We start from the raw sequence: 17,320 nt of genomic DNA on the forward strand, positions 1-17,320 counted from the left end.
ATAAGGTCAGAAATAATTTACATACGATAGTTTTTGAAGAAATCCAATAAGCCCAAATTTAATGTATTTTATTCTTCGAAATTTTTTCATGTTCTTCTGTGAGTTAACCCTTTTCATGTTGGTTACTTCTTGATTTGTTGTTGGTCATGCCGGATCATGTGGAACAGAACGAAACAAGAAAAAGGAAATTGTTTTTTGTTTTTTGTCTTTTGTATCTTTATTTGGATTTGATTTCTTTGGTAAACGTTGTATTTATTTTCTAGCCTCATATAAGAATATGGAACTCAGTAAGTCTCTCAACACTTCACGTTCTTGGCCTGGGAGAATTTGAAAGATCAATCACTGCGATTTCCTTTTCTAAAGCAGTAAGTCATATAAAATAAAAGTATTTTGATTTAATTTACTGTATTTTTGTATTAAATGTTTTATCTAAAAAGTAGAGAAAAACTATCATGTTTTACGCTTTTTTTTCAGTGTTTTTGAGTTACATAAATTAGATAGGTAGTTTTCACACTGTCGCTTGCATTGGAGTAAGTGTTCAGATTGATGCGTTTTTATCTTTTTACTAGCTTATCAATATGGTTGGAAAACGTACAATCAGATAAAAGCACAACTTTAAGGATTTTTGACGACGAAACAACGGGAAACGACACTGACGGAACTTGAGGTCTTGCTTTAGGGTGCAAAACCTAATGATATTCATTTTGATGTGGTTGAGAGTCGATCTATATTCTTTGCAATCATCAGCTTAGGTGGTTATTACTAAACTGCAGCGCTGTCAGTTTACTGGGAATTATATAGAGATCATCGAAAAACTTGAATCATTCATCAAAATTTGCTGGCGTTACGTTTATCTAGGCATTTGAAGGTAAATGTGGCAAGTTTCGTCCCCTCTGCGTCTCCACACTTTATATTTGGCCATTCTGAGGTGGCACCTCTTTCGAAAAATGAAAAAATACACTGTGTTCGTCCTTTCAGGAAACTCACATAGCTATAGTAGGTTTGTTGGCACCAATACTTTGCACTTTAATAGCCACAGCAAAGTGACTGATGAGGACGAATGATTTCTGAAAGTCTGCTAGGACGAGGTTGCCATATCTGCTATCATTATCAAGCCATTTGAAGACTATATCCACTAAGTGGACTAGGGAAACTGCAGTGTCGCATCCCCATGGACCAGCATACTGGAAAGGGCCCATAGTTCCTCTAGTTTGTTACAGCATCTCTTTCAAGATGAAGAATTATGTGACCCTAGTGAGGACTTGTGTGAAGAATTTTGGTCGTAATCCACCAAAATAATTTCACCACATTGTTGCTGGATGGTGTACACTTGTGTTATTTAAGTCCATTTATAAAACGGTTGCTCTCGTAATTCTTAAATCAGCACATTTTTCAAAGAAACGTTTTGAGAAATTTTACCTTGGAGTATTTTAGCCCCAAAAATCATGACTTTGTTGAATTTCTGCTTTTATGCCTTGGCTATCTTATATCACATATCTAACAGCACTATTTGAGATCTAGAATATTAAATACTGAGAATTAAATAGAGATCATCTACAAACTTGAATCGTTCGTGAAATAGTGCTAGCGCTACGTTGATCTAGGCATTTGAAGGCAAACCCGGCAAGTTTCGCCCCTTCCGGGGCTCCACACGTTATATTTGGAGATTTCATGGTAGCATTTCTTTCGAAAAATAGGAAAACACGTTGTGTCCGTCCTTTCATGAAACTCAGAACAATAGCTACAGGACATTTGTTGGCACCAATAGTTTGCATGTCCGCGGCCACAGCAAAGTGGCTGGTGAGGTTGAGTGATTTCTGAAAGTCTGCTAGGAAGAGGTTGCCATATCCACTATCATAATCAAGCCATTTAAAGACCGTATCCACTAAGTGGACTAGGTCAATTGCAGTTTTGCATCCCTTTCGACCAGCGTACTGGAAAGGGCCCATATTACCTCTGGTTTGTTGTAGCCTTTCTTTCAAGATGAAGGATTCTCTGACCCCAGTGAGGACGTTTGTGTTATTTAAGCCCATTTTTAAAACGGTTGCTCTCATAATTCTTAAATCAGCACATTTTTCAAAGAGACGTTTTGAAAATTTTTACCTTTGGAGTATATAAGCCCGAAAAATCATGACTTTGGTGAATTTCTGCTTTTATACCTGGGCTATCTTATATCAGATATCTGGCAACACTAATCATAATGTGCTCTCTTGCCGAAATCTAAAACTTTCTGAATTCAGATATTCCACGGGAATTCTATTCAAGAACAGTGAACTGCATTTTCTGTTTTAGGATAGTTTTGGTTATTTATTACTAGTAAAAGCCATTTTGCTATCCTTTTTCAATCACTCTTCTCTCTCTCTCTCTCTCTCTCTCTCTCTCTCTCTCTCTCTCTCTCTCTCTCTCTCTCTCTCTCTTCTCTTTCTCTTTTTCTCCCTCTTTCTCTTTTACACAGAAGTGCTGCGATAGTCAAGGCTATTCTTTTTTATTGAATTTTCACGATGTTATATTTTTCAGGACGGTGGAGGTCTTCTTGCAGCAATTGACGAGGCCAATGATCACGTTTTGTCTCTGTGGGAGTGGCAGAAAGGAGAAACAGGACACAAGATCACAGAAACCAAGGTTTCTTTTTTGTATTTTTTCTGTGAAAAGTCTCATGTAACCCCCCGGGAATAGAAGTAGGATTACCTCTAAGGGTTGTGGTTTCCAACCAACTCGTAATATGATTTTGGATAAAACCTTACCCACCCTCCCTCCGAAAACAAGTTCCTCTGCAACTCACCCCACCTCCGGAACAAAAATCCTGCGTACGTCGCTTGGATGAACAATTAATACAAATAAAGTAAGTGACTTGGGTTGCTAATCTGGTGCGACTTCCGCTCTTTTTTTTGGCCCAAGGAAGAGAAAGGAAAACCCAACCGAAAAAATGGCCCTTACGTTCATCAGCTCACTCCTTTTTTTCAAAGATGTGATGGACTAATTGTCCATCACTTCCTCTGAAAAAAGGGTATGTACATATAGTCCCCATTCCCTGTTTAGATAAAAGAAAAGAAAACAACGAATTACTCAAATTAACTCAATTATACTCAACTTTACTGATAAGGTAGTATTCGCTAATTTTTGTTTTGTTATGAAAATTGTGTAATTTCAGTAGAATTCAATGACCACCACAACGTTTTAGATAACAGCTATGACATTTTCGACGTCTATAACACGGGGACGTTTTATTCAAAGTAATTTTAAGGACAGACGGAACTGCATGAAAGGGAGCAAAAATTGAAGTTCTGAGCACATTTGGTAGAGGAGAAGCGTTTGCACCTTTCCACCACAGGTGGCTTGGTTCTGTGACAAGTTACCAGTAGTAGCAGTAATTGTAGTTTCACCTATTCGTCTATCGACAAATTTAACACTAGCCTATATGAAAGGCCTTAATTTCAAATTAAATTTACTGAAATGAATTCATGTATTTTTGAAATCTAATAATGAATAGAGTAAGTTCGAAAATTTTCGTTGTTTTTCTCCAAAGTGAAAGGTAATGTAATTTGAGGGCTAAATAACTTGAACCAGATTTGCAACATATAGAGTGTAGCAGTCACGACTTTTTTTTCTGCAAGAATTTCATTCATTAAGCAAAAATAAGCTTCAATTTTATCTTTACATCCTTAAAAGTATCAACGAGTTTCAATTTTATCCTTACGCTTGTTTACCAATTTGCTAGTTCAAGAGGTATTTAGCTTGTCTCAGCTCCCAATGGAGACATTTGAAAGTTTTAAAAATAGTTTCTTAACAGTATTTGTTCTCGACAAATATTGCACATATATCCTTGAAAAAAAAATAATAATTCTCTTTCAACTGTCAGTTGCAATCATTAGTAATTGTGACAGTTTTTTTTTTCAAATGGTTAAAAAAAAATTGAGACTCGTCGGTTTATTGTTTTCTGCCTTCACCTATGTTACATACAGTCTTCAAATAGAAGCATAGCTCTTATTTGTCAAGCTGCCTTTTGTTCTGTCAGTCATTGTCATTTGTTGAATAGAGTTTTGTACTTAATTGTAACTTTAGCTTTGGTTACCCTCCTAGTAACGGTTGGAATTTTTATCGTTTGAAAAGAGTCACTTGACAATGTTAATGGTAGTTGTACGGTTCGTAATTTATTACTGTCGTGGTGTAACAAATCAATGTTCTGTTTACTCGGGGAAAATTAAGAAAAAAGTTAATTTTCACAATAGTTCAGGCAACAGGTCTTATGATTGAAGGTTGTTTTTTTTTTTTTTTTTTTTTTTTTTTTTTTTTTTTTTTTTTTTTTTTTTTTTGTGCTTATATGTCTGAGTGTCGGGAATGTGTGCATATCAAAGTATGAATTTTCCTCTTTCCCTTCTAGTATTCAATAGTCAATATCTTGTCATTTGTGGGCATTAATTCTTTTTCTAGGATTTCCGCAAGGAACGTAAAACAAAGAGTTAGTTAGATGACTGAATGCGGAAATCCAAAGAAAAAAAATGGGTTAAGGTACTTACACTATTACTTTTGACACGGGAGGGGGCTTTTCTAAAGTACCCTCTTATAAAGGACATTATTTCCAAGTAGCCCGTTGATTTCTCCCTGGAATGAAAGGGGGAGGGAGAAGAAGTCAAAATTTTCTTGTGTTTCTTGTGTTGTTCTTGTTTATTTCAAATAGATAAGTGAATTTCAAAAGCCCAAGGGTCATATACACACAAAAATATAAATAAATAACAAACGAGCAAGGAAACTAAACAACAGTACGAATTACAAGTACGCACAGAAACAGAATAATACTACGCGAAGATACCTAATCTAACGACAAAATAAATTTATCATATAAACTTTTTCTAACTATTTTATAAACTATGCCTTGAATTTCCAAAACGCTTTGTTTTGGGTTCGTCATCTGTCTTTACTAGATATATAGTCTACCATCATTTTCTAAATAACATGATGCCGCAAAATCTAAAATCTTTCTATCTTTTAGCGATTGATGACGCCTTAGAATTTCCAAAACGATTCTTTTTAATTCGTCTCAGCTCAAACTTCGGCATGCTTCATCGTTTCTGTATAACTTGACAATTGCTCTTTGTAAATAATGTATATTGGTTTTGGTCCACCAAACATCTTAAGTTCAAGTTCAAGTTTAACACTTCAGCGCTGGGGAAAACCTATGAGGGTTTGCATTCGCGCGAGAGTCCAAATATCTACCTACCTATATTAACAAATCCAATTTCTCTTACTCATTAATACACATACTCTCCCTGCCCCTTTTCATTCCTCCCAGCCCTACCTTACCCCCCTGTCCACCCTTACCTCCCTAGCCCACCCTTACCTCCCTAGCCCCACCCTTACCTCCCGAATCCACCCTTTCTCCCATAATCATCCTGCCACCCATAAAAAAAAATCAACATTTATGCCCCAAAAAATAATCTTTTAATTTCTTTTTAAACTGAGGTACGTGTTCCGCCGCCCTAATGCTCACTGGTAGTCCATTCCGTACACTTGGACCCAGGTGTTTCATTAAGAATGAAGACCAGGTACCATGACGTAAATCGACAACTATATCACTACTATGCCTTGTTCCATAATTATGCAGATCACTTTATGTTTGGTAAAAACTCTTAAAGACATCCGGGGCCAGGCCATTCATACATCGAAACACAAATACAGCAGCCTAGTAATCTCTTATCTGACCGACATTAAGGAGCTTCAGTGAAGTAAAGCAAGCACATGTGTCATGCACATCCTGGACATATCTACCTATTGTTCTAACAGCTTTATTTTGTAGAATTTTCACTCTTCTATAGTTGGATAAGAAGTTGCTGCTCCATGGGAAGCAGTCGTAGGAGATATATGGATAAACCAACGAATAATATATAGTTAGAAGTATCCTCTGTGGAAGAAAGTGCTGCAGACGCCGAAGTATGCCAACCCCACGGGCGATTTTTGATGAAATAGCGTCACTGTGACATCTCCATGACGTGTGGCAATAGAGATAAAAAAAATCAAGATAGCGGAGATGATCAACTTGCTGAATTGGTTTATCACATAAAGTTACGAGTCCATGCACATATAGCGGTGTACCAACTCTGCAGAACGTCATTAAAAATGTCTTGCGCACATTTACGCACAGTAGACTTATTAAGGTAAAGATCTCTAGCCTTTCCAGTGCGATATTGGCTTTTCTCACCAGCTCCTCCATACATGAGGCAAACACGGTTAAAACAGTATCATCAGCAAACGAGGTAAGACATACATATTTCAGGTAAAAACGCATGAGATCAACATATATAAGGTAAAAAAGCGGACCCAACACTGAACCTTGTGGTACTCCGGACATCACTTGCAATGCTGCTGAGTTCACATCACTCAAGACTACTTTGAGAGATCTTGCCGTGAGATAGCTTTCAAACCATTTCAGGCACTTTCCGTGGACACCTAACGACTCCATCCGACTTAGTAGCGTTTGAAAATCAACTGTATCGAATGCTTTGCGAATATCAATAAATATAGACAATGGTGTTTCACCTCTGTCTATACCACTATTGAGTGATTCCATAAGATGTTGCAGACCATTCGTCGTCAAGTGCCTTTTGTGAAATCCGAATTGGGTCTCACTCAGTAAACTATTAGCCTGTAGGAACTACCCTGTAGGAAAGACTAAACCCTTTTTCCTTTTTTTCACGTGTCCTTTATAAAGTTTCATTGCTTTATTGGCACTAAAATTACTGTTGATACTTATTCAGTGGATAGACGCACTATTGTCACATAAGCGTTTAATTGTACACATATTAGCGATTAATTTGTAATTTTAGTGTTCTGCTGACACTGTAATTGGTGTTGATTTCCATCCAATGGACAGACACACTGTTGTCACGTGCGGCAAAAACCATATTGCATTTTGGAATATTGAAGGTGGAACTTTGTCACGGAGATTGGGCATCTTTGAAAGTAGAGACAAACCTAAGTATGTGACCTGTATTGCCTTTGCTGATAATGGAGATGTGATTTCGGGAGATTCCAATGGAAATATCCTTGTGTGGGGAAGAGGTATGTTCATTTTTATTTTATTTTTCTATGCTTTGGTGCTGTCTTAGTATCATCGGTACTGGCTTATTTAAGAATATAATTTTGTTCCTGTGTTGATTTCATTTAGAGTGGGATTGTATTGGTAAGGCAAACCAGAAGCCAACACTAGTGTAATGGCTACTCCAAGAAAAAAAAAGCTTGCTTGCTAATAAGACAAGCCATTTAGATTAAACCCCGGTGGCCCCCAAACCATACCTCAAAACAGTGCCATCAAATGTAATATTATAATCATTCCCCAAGGGCACCTAACCTATTTACCAACATCTAATTTATTATCTTCTCCCTTTATTATTTTAATGGCAATATAATTAATATCTGAGATAATTATCACAATAATTGCTTGACTCTGGGCTCTTACAACTACTTTTTTATGCAAACCCGGATCTTTTTGTTATATATATTACCAGTCTCTTTATATTATTCTTTTTTTTCACGTCAAGACTGAGTATTTCACTCCAACACCAGCTGCGTTTAAATTGAAATCTAGAAAAATGAAATATATTGTATTATGAATTAATTATATTAATATTTCAGTAAAAAAAAGAAGAAAAACTCTGGGTGAAAGCTGATAAAAAAAATCTAATTTGGTAAAAATTGCTTTTTTTAATGAGTTGCTATTTTCATGTCTAACTGCTAAAACAACTGTGATAACGGCGCTGTTAATTATTTATGTATACAACGACGCGTATAACACAGCCGTCTCTGTCAACCTACGCAAGGTGATTGAATAATATTTTTGTACCTCTCTTGTTTTGTTCTGAAGATATTTAGAAATCTTTCTTTTTTGTATTTCTCTTTTTTCCCTCTTTTCTCTCGCAGAAGTAAAATTATTCTAGTTTTAACCTTATCTTTTACTCAATCCTCTTTTAATCATCAATATTTTTGATTGTTTCTCTTACCCTTAATTATTCTAACTTATGTTGCGTTTTTGATTCCAAATGTTTGATTTGTGCATTATTTCACTTAGAATACGAATTCGGCCCTTTGAGCTTGTGACAGTCGTTTGTCAATAAAGTCTTATACCTTATCCCTGCCCCCCCCCCTTTTTTTTCCTTTTTTGTCATTAATTGTGCAAAGTTCGTTTTTCTTTTCTTTTACTCTGACATATGAAGCGAATTCGGCTCTATTAGACATTTTAATATTTTCTTGAAAATGAATATTATCTGTAGGATTCTTATTCAAACTGGTAGAAATAGCTGATCCTTAATAGAGTAAAAAACCAGAAATATATTTTTCACGTTTGGGTCTCCTGTTGAAATTAATATTGCGTAATATAATGCCTTTTGATTTGGCGGAGCTAAAAATTTTGAGTCATTGAAAATATGAATTTTGGAATAATTTTTATTCCTCGGAAAACTTACAGCACCTAACTAAATAATAAATATTGTAGAACCTTCCCTCAAAACAAGCAAGGTAATAAAAAAGCAACCTGACAAAATGGAATTTATCGCTTTGACTCAAATTTATCCCCTTGATCGGACTGGCCTCGCCATCCCCCCCCCTGCCTCTTGTGGAAACTTCCTGTTAGTTGCAGATATATTCCTTTTTTATGCTTCTTTTTCTCGTTGTCAGGCTTTATTTCAAAAATGTGAAGCGGATTCCTCTGGCTAATCAAGGATTTTGACTCATCGAGACTATCTAATCTTTATTGGAAAAGTCAGTAAACAATGACATAGCAATGTTATCAGTATGATGACAATGTTTCCATATTACTATTAGTACTCATTATGTTGAATCATACATTTTAAGTTTAAAACTGTATAGTAGATTATTAGATAAATATAATCTCTGATGAGATGATAAATATCGCCGGTTGTGCCAGGGGAAAATTCGGAAATTTTGTCATATTTGCAAGAGAACCATCGGAAAATCTTCAGCTAATCGTCCAAACACCTCTAGAGTAGAGGAAAAAACTGAAAATTAAAATAACTTTATATTTGACTTTATTTGTCAATACCAACAGACTGGTTTTCTACTTTTCATAAGGCTTTTAATTTTTGTTTGTCAACGTAGAGTAAATTTTTGGTACATCTATATTGTTTTTAAATTGAAAAGTAAATAAAAAGACACATAATATCTTGAAAAGATCTAACTGTTGAACAGAAGATAAGTATTTGTAAGAAACAAACGAACAGGAAATGATTGATAATAAAAAAATCACTAGAGAGAAAAAGATAGAGGGATATAAATATAATTGTTTAATGGCCAGAAATAAAGAGATAGAAGGAGGGAGACAGAGGTTCAAGGATAAGAAGACCACTAACTAGTAATAAATTACTTCTGTTGGCAATCCTGCTTTTTAAAAATCCTAATTATTATTCTTGCAGGTACAAACACAATTTTAAAATCCATTAAAAATGCTCATGAAGGTGCTGTTTTTTCTCTTTTGGTTTTAAAAGATGGTCACGTGGTTTCTGGCGGAGGAAAAGATGGGCAGTTGACTCTCTGGGATCCCTCTTATAGAAGGACTGGATACACCGCTGAGGTAAGTGGCAGTCTCATTTAATCATTTAAATATGCCCTTTTTCTTATAAATTTGCATATGGGGGAGGGGGTTGACACTCATGGTACACCTCCCGAAGACGTTGGACCTGTTTTTCATATATTGTCAAGCTTCTTGGGTTTTATTTTCCTCACGCAAATAGTGAGAAGAAATTATTTGACTAGGCTAACAAAGTAAATTGTAAGAACCCCCCCCCCCCCCAAAAAAAAAAATTGCTTTAATATCCCGCTTGAAAATGCGGTCTCTTTAAAAAGAATGTTTAGATTTTACGGAAATTTACCGTGTTAATGATTTTCTTCAGTGGTTTTCATAGCGATCAGATATATTAGTGTGTTTTTTTGTTGTTTTTTTTTTGTGTGTGTATGTCATTGCTGGATGAACTACCTTGAAGCTAATAAAAATTAAGATAATAAAAAAAAATTATATTGGGCCGTAGTGCTCTAAATAGTAGAACAAGTTGATCTGTAAAACAAAAAAAGGACAAAAGTGATGCACTTTTATAAATTTCTGAAATTACCAAAATTACCCATACTTAAAACAAACCCCGATTATGCATCTGGTTTAAATCGTTTTTTTTTTGTTTTGTGAATATTCTCAAGCAATGATGTAGTACTAAAACTTATTGCTCAAAACTGGTCACAGCTTGAGCTTTTATGGTTATAAAATTAGTTAAAGTTTGCAATATTGTGGCTAGTTTATTTACTTTTTTCTATAATGCAAAATAGTGTTAAGCCTTTTACAACCTATTGAAAAAAGAAACAATAAAAACTTACTTACTAATTAAGCTAATTATCTACACAAAGTTGTATGTCTGTTTTACCTCGTTAAAAGAAGAGAAGCAATATAAACTTTCTTTGTAATTAAATATCTTTCTCAAAGCCTACTTAGTGCTACAAAATTTAGGAATTGAATGATTTCATCCATATAAACTTGTAAATTTAATCAACATATAAAATTTGATGATTTTTGTGCATCTAATTTTTGTAGTACAGGCTTCTGCAAAATTATGAAATTCTTCTTGCATATACCTGAACAAAGGAATAATCAATTGCTGAAATAAAAAGTGTAATGATTTTCTTGAAATGCTTGAATGTGTTGGCTACCCAATTGTTAATTAAGTTAGGTAATATAGTGATTTTGCTATTTATATTACCAATGTAATAACTGGAAATAAAATAAGTGAAAATTGTTGATCTAGTTTTTGTAGTAAAAAAGTATTGGCACTTCAAAATTATGAACATATTTTTGTATACATCTGAACAATGATTTTTTTTTTTTTTTTTTTTTTTTTTTTTTTTTTTTTTTTTTTAGCAATTCCTGAATTAAAGGGCGTTGTGTTCGGTCTTTTCATTCCGGGCCCGAAAATCTGTTATGTAGAAATTTAAACTATGGCTACCCAATTGGTAACTAAACGTGGACACATCCGTTCTTTGAAAAAAAAAAAACAGAAAAAAGCAGGGCTTGACTCAGACAAGAATTAGACTATAAACAGTGCCTATGCTTATTAGTTAGGTAATATGTCAATACTACTATTATATTACTAATTTAACCGATAAAATTCAAACAAACGAAATCGGACATCTAATTTTTGCAGGTACCTGAACAATATGGAAATTGTCGAACAATTGCTGAAGGAAAGGGTAGTCAACTCTTAGTTGGGACGACGAAAAACGCCATATTAGCTGGAAGTTTTGAGCTACCATTCTCTGTCATAATGTCAGGCCATATTGAAGAACTCTGGGCTTTGGTTAGTCACCCAACTGAACCTCAATTTGTGACTGGAGCCTTTGATGGAACTATTACAATGTGGGACTCAATGTCCAAGACTGTTGTTTGGACTCTCGATAATGGGGTAGGCTTCATTTTAAAATTGTTGAATACTGGCCTGAACATGAACATGCAAACTCAGATCCACCCTAATTCTGTAAGGACTTAACTTGCTTGCATCGTTCAATAGAAATATATAAATCATTTATTTGCAAAGCGTCATTCAGGTATCGTTTCCAGCTATTGGTTACCGTGCTATAATCAACCTCAGTAATACATCTACTTTGCTACTCTTCTTTCCTATTTATTTAAGTAGCCTATTAATATATTTTATAACATTAATTTTTTGGGAAACTATGCTTCTCAGTTATCGTTTTTCCCTCCTGTTTTTAAGAAGTCATATATATATATATTTATGTCACAGACATCCTCCTATCCCAATTAGGCTTTTTCTACCTTCAATTACTAATTTTATCGGGCAGCTAGGCGGAGGCAACCTTTATTTGTGACTGGAGCTTCAGATAGAATTACTTCAATTCGACGTCAAGACTTTACTGTGGCCTTTCGATAACGGAATATGTTGAATTTTAAATTGTTGACTAGTGGCCTAAACATGCTCAATTTATGTATACATAAACCATTGTTATAGCACATTATAGCATTGTATACAAAACTATGTATTGCCTACCTATACTTGAAACGAACAGAAGTTTTTTTTCGAAATGTGGAGGCGGCTCCCCCTCAATGCCTCGTTCTTCACGCTAAAGTAGTTTATTACTTAAAAAAGCTTCTAATTTTAATTAAAGGATCCTTGTGTTTTGGAAGTCGTTCTTAAAGAATTGGGAAATAGTATAGATACGTATACGGGAAATATGTATATGTATAGACTTATGTGCATCTTTCAGTAGATGGATAAATTATTTATTTGCAGAACGTCATGAATCTATTGCTTCCAGCCATTAATAGTCGATCTCGGTTATAAATCTACTTTGTTATCTTCTTTGCTATTTCCTTCAGTGGCTTATTAATATATTTTAATGCATTTAATTTTATTGGCAACTCTGGAATTTAGTTGTTGTTCTTTTTTTCCATTTTTTTTTTAATTCATGCGTATTTATATCAACGACATCCTCCTCTCCCAACCTGGCTGCTCATACCCTTAATTATTAAAGTTATAATGTACGTAGGTAGGGGAGAGCAAAATTTACGAATGGAGCTTCTGATGGAACTATTACGATGTGGGATTCGACGTCCGAGACTATGCTGTTAACTTTCGATATTGGGATATGTTTGGTTCTAAATTTTTGTTTTTGACATAGATTCAAAAGTCTTTACATTCTTGTTTTATTTTCAAATGAATGTTAACTAATAGGAAGGTTATTCATAAATTTTCTACCAAAAAAAGGAAGGGAGTAAATCACGAGTATTTAAAAAAAAGTACATTTTTGAATTATAATCCCGTAATTTTTGAGATATAAATTTAAAATCCTATTCTTTTTCAGAATGAATTCACTCACTTCTTTTCTTCTTCAAAAAAGAAGGGAATTAGGAGTTTTCAAAATTTCATAGGACTTACTGTTATAACCTATCCCCCTTTCCAATTTTTTATGGCAGTTTTTTTGTGTCAGGGGCAGAAAGAGAAGGAAAGAGATTTCTTTACAAATATCACTAGGAAAGTATCTTCCAGAAAGTTTCCTAAAACATTATATTTTTGTACCAATTTGAGCATGCTACAAAAAACTATCCATCAACTTCAGTTTTCAGTAGTAATCTTTAGAATTTTGCTGTCAAATTTTTGGTTTCATTTCTTTTCAAAGCAATGAATTTTTATCGTATTTAATAATGCAGTTTTGATTTTTAAATTCAAAAAATGAACAAAATCTTTATTCTTGCGAGCATGGTAAATGTGTAAGGATTTTTGAAGTTAGTGATTTTCCTGCGATAGGACAATCCAATTATATTTACGAATTCAACAATTCAAATGGAATTTTAAATTTAAATTTTTGTCAAATTATTTAAGTTTTGCTCTTCAGCATGCTGAAGATTATTGTCGGTAAATTTCAACTTTTCCATTTTTTTTTTGAAATAAATAGCACAAAACTAAATTGTTAAGGAAGGTTTTTTAATTCAGCTTTGTATGTCAATTTGTAAATACAAGGGAAATTTTTCTAGCACTAATCGTTTTTGGGTAATAAAAATGGAAATTTTGTGGTGCTTTATTTTTATGTGTTAGAGAAAAAGAAAATATCGCACAAAAGCTGATAAACTTTGAATTCAGTTTAAAAAAAACTCCAATGGCACCTTTTCTTAGAGAATTAAACTTTTTGTAAAAAAAAAAGAAGAAGGAAAACAGGTAGAAAATTTTGCTATTACGCAAATTCCGCAAAAACTTTGGGCAATAGATTCAGCCCGATTGCTTTTTCGATTGCCGACGGATTCGCCAATAAACTGTAATTACTATTTTTAGTTCTTGAGCCAAAAAAGGTTCAAAACCTCAAAAAAATCATCACATAACGACTTTTGTGTTCAGCCAAGAAAATTGCAATCAAAAACTTTGGATGACCCAATTTTTCAGTTTATTTTTTGGATGACCTTTTTTTTAGTAGGTTTATGTTTTATTCGTCTATCCTTTTGTTAGAGCTAATATACATATCAAATTGCTTAATTGCCCTTATTATACTGTCATCTGTCAACTTGATAGTTAATTTTGCTGTTTATTGACCATATACACGTCAATTATGCTTAAAACCCATCAGTCAAGGTTAAGAATTCACAAATAGACGAATGATTCTAATCCTCCGTCAAATTATTATTCTTTCTTTCTTTTTTATTTTACATTCTATAAACTTAAAGCACGCTTAACCAGCGGTCATGGTCAAGAGTCACCAAATAGACGAACAAGGAAATTCCTCGTAAGCTTCCTTTTTTGTCAGAAAACCGGAAAGGGTACCTTGTGATGTAGCCTGCTTTTAAGAGTCCCTTCGTCTCATAGTCCCTTTGTATATCGACGGTGCTGTGCTTAAAAGTAGTACCTTCCAAATTTAATCTTTGCTATAAGATAATTAAAGGTAATCCAAAACTACCAAAAATAGGCGAATTAAATGAAAAATTTGTGCACATAGGAGAATTTCAGCGGGAAGTTTTGAGGTCTCAAGTCTAAAAATATTTTTATCTATCCTTGTAAGAAATGGTTATTACTGCTGATTATTTTTTTGCCGGAAAACAAGTTTTCCTTTTTGTCTTAAGAAGCACTGAGAACTACTGAGAAACCTTAACCGTAAACACAACTGCAGGTGCAAAAAAAATAAAAAAAAAATGTTGTTGCATTTTCCGATTCAGTATTAGAAGTTGTGCTGAATATATATATTTTAGTTCGTGCGACAAGTAAACTTTGATATTTAATGCGTCTTTCTGCTGTCCTGATAACAAATTGTTGGCAGCAATTTTACTAAAAAGTGTGTGCGCATGCAAACAGGTGATTTTTGCTAATGATTTTTATTGAGTTTTTATATCAATTGCAAACGTTGGAGAAAATCTTTGATTCATATTTTGTGCGAAATCCTAAAATTGGAACCTTAAAAATAAATTTGCGAATTTCTTTATTTAAAAAAAAAGAAAAAAAAATCATGGGCAACTTTTACGTTTTAAGATTTGAGCTACATTTTATACTTCTTCCGATGTTTATATGCAGTATTAAACATCTCATATATTTGACAATTCCATTTTTAAACTTTGTACTAGATACTATCTTTCCACACATTTTTTAAAAGAGTTTTGCCTTACAGCGGTTGTGTTTCTGTGAGTCAAATTAAAATTAGTAGTCACAATTTGGACTGTGGCAACAAGTTTTTTGCATTGTGTTTGCTTTGTAAATACCCGAGACTATTCGAATTTCTAAACCTTTATTTTTCTCCCTTCCTAATTTTATTTTCTCTTGACTTCTTTTCTTATATATCCTGTGGTACTGTTGTGACTGAATAAAAACCCCTTTCTTTCCAGGAGCCAGTACAGTCCTTAGACATATCCCCCGATGGATCGAGTGTAGCTGTGGGAACTACCACAGGGAAGTGGCAGCTTCTCGATATGTATACTCGTGAAGAGCTTGTTCAGCATACTGATGGATCTGAACCGATCCAGGTATAAATTAATTTTCAATGTTTCTTGGGAGCTTCTAGGAGACCTCATGCGAAAAATTGGGATCTAACCACGTTTACCATACAACTTATTGTTTGACATATTGCCAGTTAATCTATCACCAACACTGTCCCTAGGCAATACCTCTGGAAAACATTCACCATACTTTTCTCAAACTTTCAAAGTTCCAATGTTTCATAACCCTACTTGACCACTATCATTGCTGTGGATGTTAATGTTCTTCTTCTTCTATTTCGGCAAACGTCGGCTTTTCAGTCGAGACTATTTAGCCCTTTTCCTTTTGACTCACTCTGTGAGTTGAAAGGATTTATTGCAATGGTTGCTCCTTATTTATCTTGAATCTGTTTAGATATCAGCAGTAAATCTTTTGATTCTAGGAAGTTAAATATCAGAGGATATACATTGTTCCGTGCTCCGTGTGCAGGTATGGTCTTTGGTGTTTGAAGGTATGGGAAATTTTGTGGTATTTGAAGCAGTTTAACATTTTACATTTCAGGGTTTACTGTGCACACGTCAGCATATTAGATTCAAATAGGCAATGGTCAATTTTTTCATTTTTATATTACGCTGTCTGCAAAGTGGATGAGGGAATTGAGCCATTTGAATTTGGAAACCGACACAAAAACGCCTGAGAATTTTGCCCATTTGAGCCAAACCGAATTCTATCCTAAATTTTAGAAAGGTGCTTAATGAGGAAGGGAGATAAATTTGTTTTATTCTTTTTTAACATTACCTTTGATAATCTCCATCGATAAATGCCTAATGGGGATTAGTCTCATCACTTGGCTGGTCAATATTTAGAGCATTTTTTAAATTTAGTCTGCCTGGTGGTTCCCAGTTAAGCCTGAGTGGCTTGAAACATACTGAAGGTATATTTTTATGCCTCTTGAAGCAAGAGTGTCTATAATGCTAAGACAATAAAATCTGTCGAAATCCATCTGATACTGAGAAGCTGAATACAGCAGCTCTATGCTCGACAAAGAGTCAGAATACACTATAATATTTTTTTAAAAATAAAGAATCAAGGGTTTATTATTCATAAGGCGCTCTAGTGCCATAATTGTGGCATTTAACTCTGCAGACATTATAGACACATTATCATGCAGTCTTACACCCATTCCGCTATCGAGGGGTGAGAGAAAAGCTCCATTTGCCAGCTTCTCATTCATTTTGGACCTATCAACAAAAAATGGGAAATGGTTTTCATATGTATTTGTATTAAATTCAACAAATTTTTTCTGGATGAAAGCAATGCGGGTAAGTTCATATGTCCACTTTGAGAAATTAGTATTTATTATGGGGACTGACCAACTCCATGAGGGGTATGGCGGAATGTAGGTGCAATAGACTTTGCTGGTATTGGGAGTTGTTTCTGGGAACTTGTAAATTCATTTGCAATGGCTCTATGCAAGTATGGATTTCTTAATCAGTTATGCAGGGTATGTGAGCTATTGACTTCAATTTTTTGTCAGATAATTTATTAAAACATATCTTCGTCTGTATTTCATTGTTGGTAATCCACTCTCAGCAAGCAGAAACTGAGCACTTGTTGGTTGCCTAAGACCAAATGTAAGACAGATTATATCCGGATTACGGCATCATAGACCCAAATGCTTCTATCAGAAAAGGCATAGAAACCTATAATAGCAGAATTGGTCGGCACCCATGGAGCGCTATTTTGATACAAGAAATGTTTTGCTTTTGCTTTTGTATGTTTTAATTGTTTTTAAGTAAGATGAAGTGTCGTTTAGTTTTTTTAGGTCATTTTCTTTTTCCTCTTTTCTTTTATTCACATTATAC

At 34.3% G+C, this 17,320-nt stretch overlaps 1 protein-coding gene across 5 annotated transcripts in view; it reads left to right on the plus strand.

The window, feature by feature from the left end:
* LOC136029531 (echinoderm microtubule-associated protein-like 2) overlaps nt 1–17,320 on the plus strand; it is a 139,517-nt gene that overhangs the window by 107,072 nt on the left and 15,125 nt on the right. For all 5 annotated transcript variants that reach the window (XM_065707998.1, XM_065707997.1, XM_065707999.1 and 2 more), the window contains 6 exons: nt 264–365; nt 2,518–2,622; nt 6,822–7,056; nt 9,423–9,580; nt 11,193–11,450; nt 15,365–15,502. In XM_065707998.1, coding sequence (XP_065564070.1) covers nt 264–365; nt 2,518–2,622; nt 6,822–7,056; nt 9,423–9,580; nt 11,193–11,450; nt 15,365–15,502 — 996 coding nt within the window. The remainder of the gene's footprint in view (nt 1–263; nt 366–2,517; nt 2,623–6,821; nt 7,057–9,422; nt 9,581–11,192; nt 11,451–15,364; nt 15,503–17,320) is intronic.

Source organism: Artemia franciscana, chromosome 7, assembly GCF_032884065.1.
Source record: "Artemia franciscana chromosome 7, ASM3288406v1, whole genome shotgun sequence".
In the NCBI taxonomy this organism is placed as follows: domain Eukaryota; kingdom Metazoa; phylum Arthropoda; class Branchiopoda; order Anostraca; family Artemiidae; genus Artemia; species Artemia franciscana.